General features: G+C 32.6%; 1 protein-coding gene across 2 annotated transcripts in view; it reads left to right on the top strand.

Annotated features, from left to right (window-relative positions):
• The first annotated feature begins 1,011 nt into the window (after positions 1-1,011).
• LOC126889382 (solute carrier family 35 member C2) overlaps positions 1,012-8,125 on the top strand; it is a 62,286-nt gene continuing 55,172 nt past the window's right edge. For both annotated transcript variants that reach the window (XM_050657641.1, XM_050657642.1), the window contains exon 1: positions 1,012-1,436. In XM_050657641.1, coding sequence (XP_050513598.1) covers positions 1,239-1,436 — 198 coding nt within the window. In that variant the 5' untranslated portion in view covers positions 1,012-1,238. The remainder of the gene's footprint in view (positions 1,437-8,125) is intronic.

The raw sequence follows: 8,125 nt of genomic DNA, 5'->3' as shown, positions 1-8,125 counted from the left end.
ACGAAATTGCTATTTTAGTGTAATTTTTTTATTTTCCAATACTTTTTATGTAAATAATATTCTCTTCATTCGTAACGATAAAATGATTAGTTTTCGAGATATTTGAAATTAAAAATGAAGTGGTACAATACATTAATCAAAATAACCGTATCGTTTAATTTTTAACTTCAAAGATCTCGAAAACTAATGACTTTATCGTTACGAATAAAGAGTATATTATTTTCATAGAAAGTATTGGAGAATCCAAAAATTGAACTAAATTAGCAATTCCGCCAGTGGCGTAGAATTTGGAAAGTGTCAACCATTCACTTTCCCCCGTCGTACGCCTCTGGTAATATCCACAAACGTTTGCTTAACATAATTTAGTAGTTTGTACAGTACCTACTTCCTGCCAATAGGGAACTTGCACATTTTTTTTATTAGATAATAATGTTCAGTTTTGTTTAAAAATGAGATTTCCACAATTTCACGCTTCAAAAACTCGTAATAACTTAGATGGCGTCAATCTCCGATGGCGTAGCTACTTTTGCTATAACTATCAACGCTTTGCTACTCTACCTACCTACATACAATTTGTATTATTTTATCAAAAACAAGCATTTACATACTCTGCAAATTGTATATTTTGCTTTTCGTTTTCATATGAAAAAACCGCGGTATTTATCTTGAACTTTTTTTGAACAAGGTGCAATACTTAGGTAATATTATTATTAATAAAACAAAGTATATTACAATACAATGTTAAAAACTTTAATAATATTAGCAATATTTAAAAACTTTAATATATTATATTATAGTATATACATATTATGAATCAGTAGTGACCTAGTAACGATTATATTTAAATTTGGTAAATTATAACTCCACTCGACCAGAGTACGACCACACAACTCAAAATACAAGTATGCAAATACGGTTGCGTGAAGCGTGGCTCGAAGCCGTGCAATTTACGAGACTCACTCGGTCTGTAGATCCTTGTCTGTAGCCATGTGTATGACGTATGACATGACATTGACGATGACAATTGACGTTGGCTGAAACAACAAACCAATTTTGAAGAAAAATATGACATGTACATGTTATTTCTAATAAACAAATTAAACTACAAATGCACTAATTGTAGGAAAAACTGCTTTGATAAGAATAATAAATAAAGTGCACTATCCACATCGTTGAACGCAAAAATGGTCAGAACCACATATCCACAACATCGATAAGATAACAACACTCCTTACAATATGTTCAAAACCGATAAAAAACCAAAATATAGAGTGGTAGATAACACGGATGAGCCGGAAACACTTGATTTGGAACCAATGAAACGAAAAATCTGTTCTCCAACATGTCTTTGGTCATCCCTTTTTACAGGGTGTCTAATTGGACTTTATTACATTCCTTCTGTTACTTTAACTTTTTATCAGAACTGGCTGTACAAGGTAAGAAATTTATAAGATACTCTATTCCGTGTGGTAGATAAGTTAAATGTATTTCAAAAAATAGGTTTTTGAAAGTTTGAAATACTTTTGAATCAAAATATTAATACAAGCAAAATAATATGGAGGGACATAATGGGGAACTCCAGAATCAAGAAAACTGACAGCACACCTACACACAATTGAAAAAGTGTTAACAGAAAAATCCGTAGTTGTGGCATTAGGCTCAAATTAGATTAAAAAATAAAATATACCAAATAAAACTTTGGAACTGATGTTTACAATAATTGAATGGGTCCGCTGAATAACCTTGCAAGCACCACATTGCTCATTTTTGAGAAGTTAAAGAAAACGTTTTAAAATTGTGATAATGGTGAGTTTATACAACGAAGGGTGAGTAATACAGTTTGTAATTGGTACTTACAAACTTTATTAATAACTCATAAAATTTTAAAACTTTTTTTTCGATTTCTTAAAAACAAGTGATGTGGCGCTTACAACATTATTCGGCGGACACATTCAGTTAATTAATTAAACTAAACTGCAGTTTATATGCACATTTTTTAACCAATGTTATTTTTGTCCCTTTTGTATGGATATTTACAATTCACTGATTCCTAAATCATATTTTGTAATGACTAAGTGAGTAACAAATGGGTATGATCTACATAGAAGAGAATGGAGTAGAAGCTCCAACCATAGAGGAAGTTTTCGAAGCCATTAAGGCCCAGAAAAACAATAAAGCTCCAGGAGTTGACGAAATACCAGCAGAACTATATAAGATAGGTGGCGACCACCTAGCAAGTCACATCCACGTGCTCATCAAAGACGTATGGCAAGAAGAGAAAATACCTGACGACTGGAAGAAAAGTGTAGTACAGTAAAACCTCCGTTAACCGAAATAATTGGGGGAGAGGCCGTTTCGGATAACAAGAATTTTGGTTAAATATAACATTGTTTTTTGTATTCTTCTTTTATCAAATTACATAGTATTGGAGAGATATAGCTGCAAAACATTAGCTTCGTCAAAGGAAAACACAAAAGAAAATAGAAGATTTCTTTAAAAAAAAACACTCTAAACATATTCATTTTCCTTAATTTTATTGTTTTTTTTTATTTACTTTTTATTGACGAAATTATTGAAACTGTCAGTAATTTCGGTTAAACGATGTTTCAGTTAAAAAGGGTTTGGTTAATGGAGGTTTTACTATATGCCCGATCTATAAAAAAGGAGACAAACTCCAGTGCAAAAACTACCGTGGAATCTCTCTACTATGTACAGCATATAAAGTCCTCATGTATATTATAAACCAGCGCCTCCAACCACTAGCAGAAAATATTATTGGAGAGTATCAGACGGGCTTCCGACGGGGAAGATCGACACTGGATCAAATATGTACAGTCAAACAGATCTTGAGCAAAGCATGGGAACACGATGTTGATGTTCACAACATGTTTGTAGACTTCAAACAGGCATACAACTCAGTCAAAAGGAACAAACTATACTATATATTGGCTGAATTGGCAATTACACACAAGCTAATAAGACTCATTAAAGCCACAATGGATGAAACACCGGACAAACTTTTTCAACATTTCGCACTGCCTAAAGCAGGGAGATGGGCTGGCCCCAACATTGTTTAACCTGGCACTGGAGTATGCGGTTAGGCAAATGCAAACTGGACGAGGAAATCTACTGACCAACCGAGTGGTTCAACTGGCCGCTTATGCTGATGATATTAATATTATGAGTAGAACATCAACAGCAGCACAGGAAACATATGCAGAGTTAAAAACACAAAACAAAAATGCTAGGTCTGGAAATTAACACAGAAAAAACAAAAATAATGACTCAGACGAGAAGAAATATAGTCCCAGAAAACATTATACATGAAGATGACATTGAAACAGTTGAAAAGTTTACATACCTGGGAGTAGAAATATATGCCGACGGATCAGAAGATGGAGAAATACGGAAGAGAATAACGCAGGCAAACAGAGCTTATTTTGCCCTCTCCCATATATTTTGGTCTAAAAGTGTCCACCGAAATAGAAAGATGAGAATCTATAAAACCTTAATTCAACCAATAACATGCTATGGCAGTGAAGCCTGGGTCCTGAAAGAAACATCCAAAAACAAACTCGACACATTCGAAAGGAAAGTACCTAGGAGAATACTAGGACCTGTGAGGGAAAACGGAATCTTCAGAAGTCGATACAACCCTGAGCTTTATCAACTTTATAAGGAAAGGCCCCTGTCAGACTTCATTAGAATACAAAGATTGCAATGGGCCGGACATGTGATAAGAATGGGAGAGGATAGGCTACCAAAACGAGCACTGAATGCTAGAATGCAAGGAAAGAGACTGGTTGGGAAGCCACGAAAGCGCTGGGAAGACACAGTAAACAGCGACGCACAAGCCCTTTTAGGAGTCCGTGTATGGAGAAGAGCAGCCACAGACAGGCAAGGGAGGAGGCAAAAAATAAAGGAAGCCAAGGCTCAATTTGGGCTGTAGTGCCGTAGAAGAAGAAGAAGTGAGTAACAAAAACCCTGAAAAAGAAGGGATTATATCCTTGTGGGATCAATACAGTATTCACCGGAGGGACCACAGATGTCGGATACAATTAGCATCTCTTTGTAAAGACAATGAAGTCGCCTTTTGAAAATAACAAGACATTTACTTAACACACACAATACACTAAATATCTGTTTGCAAAATCAACTGTACCATGCCAATGGCCATTAGTTGTCGAGGCATTAAGACAAATAAAAAGAAATTTAAAACATAATAGTGTTAGAGCTGCTAAATAAACTGATAAGAATAGCATGAAATGCAAAATATAAACCCATAATAGTTATTTATGTACCAAGGGCATTGAGTGTTTATGCCTGGGGTTAGAGGCCCTTGTGTTTGTAAGTCACCCGAGGGTATACACATCTATTAATGCCCACAGTGCATACAAACGTTTATGTCACTAGTCTGTGTTATCGTATTGTACAAATACGATATGTATTGGTAGTAAAAAGCTTGCTACCGAAGAAATCTAGAGAGCCATATCACAGAGAATATGACAAATTACTGAACTGGATGACAGAGAACTGTGTAGAACATATTAATGAAACTGTGTTGCTTGGATACTTTAGCGATCTCACTGAAATGTTTTCTCTGAGTTCCTTATTCTCCAAATATTCAGCCGCAAAGAAGACTTTAATGGTAAATAAGAATATTAACATTGTTAATTCCACAGTTAACACATTAACCGTTAACTTAATGTTTTTTTTTTTTGGAGTTCAGGCTCCATATTTAGAATGTTCATGATAAGTATATTATTATGGAATTATATTTAACTCACAGAATGTCTTGTCCAAACAGGGTGTGAGTTAAATATAACTCAGTGGCGTTTAATGTGTTGCACGAATATTTGAAGCAAGGGTCAAAAGGATACCAGCCAAAAAAGTCTAAAGTTCTGTCTAGAAAGGATGTTTTAAGATTAAAATTCATCCATGAAGCACCAAATGAGACATTTTTAATGAACAATGTTGCATTAATATTTGGTGGATGTTGACGCAGCAAGAATTTGTGAATATACTATAGTACGGGTCCTCTTCTCTTTGTTTTTTATGTAAATGATTTAGCTTTAGACATTACAGATAACAATCAGAATACTCTTATTGTAGAATTTGCAGATGATATTAACATTTTAACTATAGGGTCATCCTTGAATAATTTATTGAATATCACTAATAATACATTAGAGAAAGCACAGAGATGGCTCAATATGAATAAACTCATGCTGAACAGAGAAAAAACAAATTATATATGTTTCGTCACTAAAACAAATAATAGTACCTTACCAGAAACTGGCTCAATTCAACGGGAAATGGTTACTCTAAACCAAAGCACAAAATTTAGATTTTGGAGTACATATAAATGAGATCTGTAACAGGTTAGCATCTATCTGCTACTCTTTCAGAATAACAGCAAATTATTTGGACGAAAAATGTAAATGAGTTGTATATTTTTCAAATTTTCATTCTGTAATTCGATTTTGAAAAATTTTCTGGGGAGGAGAAGTAGAAACGCTGAACAGGTTTTTATATTACAAAAAAGAGCAATCAGAACTCTACTTAACTTGAAATACAGGGATTCATGTGGAGATAATTTCAAAAAGCTAAACATACTAACAATGGCTGGAACATACATAATATATGAATGCTTACTTTTCATTTTTAAAAATAGACATAAATTCTTGAAACACATAACACAACAAACCATAATACAAATACATGAAACAATCTCATAAACTATAATATACTAATACATAGACTAACTACATCTGAGAAAACCACAGAATATGCCTGTATTAAATTCTTTAATAAACTGCCTTACAGCATCAAAATAGAAACTGACATAAATAAATATAGAAAGTCTGTTCAACAGTTGTTCATACACGTAGAACCATACAAAGTGCAAGAATACCTTCAGGCTGACCTATAGGGAGACTGAGGGCTCTTATCTGAATCTAAATGTCACTGTTATTATTATTATATTTTAATATTACTTTTATGTTAAGTGTAGGTTGTTTCAGCAACCCTTATAAATTGTAATTGACACCATTCTCTCTATTGACAATTTATATTTGTAACTTGTGAATCCTGAGAATAAAGCTTTTTTCTATTCTATTCTAATCTATTCTATACTAATTACTCACATAGACTATAGAAAATCAGTTTTTGTGGTAAACCTACTAAGACAAAATCCAACAAAAGGTACATTTGTACCATTATTGACGAAGACAAAATGAATGTTTTGAAGCTAATAATAAGAGATTATATATCTTTCAACCTATAGACAAGGTCACTGCTTTACAACCAGGAAAAAATTTATTTGGAAAAATCCCTTATGAAAAATGCCACATAAAATGTTTTACTAAAACATTGAGAAAAAAGCTAGCTGAATTAAAATAGTTTTTATATAGAATCCTGTCCAGTATTGAAGAATGGCTTTTATGGCATGGCATTGAGATAATGAATTGAAGTCGTTACTTAAGGTACTAGTACACTTTAGAAGACCAAAAATAAGCAATTTTTCAAAATTCTTTTTCTCAGAACCTTTCTTAAAAATAAACATAAAACTTTTTACATGTTAATATCTAACTCTTAGAGAATATAAAAAATATATCTTTTTTCATTTATGCACGTACACTAATATTGTAGAGGGCGCCAAAATCGAGGCCTCGAAAAAAAGTAGTTCCCATGGCGGACAGTTAATCTCAGGATTGGGACCTCTGAAGCAAAAAGATTGTACATTTGAAAAAGGAAGGTTTCTTACGTTAAAATTTACGACCTTTAGTTTGAAAAAATTTTCCAAAATTTGAAAAAATTTTCCGTTTTTCTTCAGTTTTTCATTGTTAAAAAATATTTATTTTTTATTTTTTGGTCAAATTGTGGTAAATTATCACGTAAGAAACCTTTCTCTTTCAAATGCAGTACGATTTTTTTGTTTTAGATATCCCAATCCTGAAATTAACTGTCCGCCATCATTTTTCGAGGCCTCGACTTTTGAGCCCTCTACAATATTAGCGTACGTGCATCAATGAAAAAAGATATATTTTTTGTACTCTCTAAGAGTTAGATATTAATATGTAAAAAGTTTTATGTTCATTTTTAATAAAGGTTCTGAGAAAAAAATTCTTGAAAAAATTGATTATTTTTAGTCTTCTAAAGTGTACTAGTACCATAAGTAATGATATAGTTTTGGAAGAACATACATGTGCCATTGTGGAAGATCGACAGTACAGACATGGACAGCTTAAAGCAGTTGAGATCGGCTGCTTGAAGTAGCCACCGAGTGGTGAACTATAATCATACAGTATGGTGCAAATGAGAGGAATAAATTCGTTATTTCGTAAACCGGCGACTTTAAGGAAAATTCCCGAAACAGGTCGACTTTTATTTATAATTTAGGATATTTTGCCATACACATCGCATGAGTGACATCATCCATCTGGGCGTGATGACGTCATCAATAATTTTTTTTAATAAGAATATTGGTCGTGTGCTAGCTTATTTGAAATACTATTTAATTCTCTATTCAGTAATGTAAACATTAACATAATTAATTATACATTGTAAATATATTGACGATTTATGTAATTTTAGTAAATTGGATTGTTATTGTTTTGTTTTCTTGACTTTTTATAAGCTTTGTCGATAAAATTGTACAATTTTTCATGACAATAAAGCATATTTCTATTCTATTCTATTCTATACAGGGTACAGGGTGTCCAAAACAATTTTTTTTAATTAAATTGATTGACAAAAAGAAGAAGAATATATGTAATTTATTTAATTCAAAATACATTTTACTGTTGCCATAAAACAGAGAAGAATGATTATTTCATAAATAAACATTGCTTTTCGCTTAAATTCAATGTTCAAGCCAGCTCCCGCCGGCCACCTGCCTCTTAGAAGTTTGAACATTTAATTTAAGCGAAAAGCAATGTTTAGTTATGAAGTTAACATTTTTTTCTTATTTTTGACAGTAGTAAAATGTATCTTGAATTAAATAAATTACATTAAATTATTATTTTTTTGTCAATTAATTTAATTCAAGAAAAATTTGTTGGCCACCCTGGATAAATAATTATCATCATCATGGCATCTACACTCCTAGCGGAGTGATTGACGC

Source organism: Diabrotica virgifera, chromosome 8, assembly GCF_917563875.1.
Source record: "Diabrotica virgifera virgifera chromosome 8, PGI_DIABVI_V3a".
NCBI classification, from domain to species: domain Eukaryota; kingdom Metazoa; phylum Arthropoda; class Insecta; order Coleoptera; family Chrysomelidae; genus Diabrotica; species Diabrotica virgifera.
This window is presented reverse-complemented; position numbering and strand designations above follow the sequence as displayed.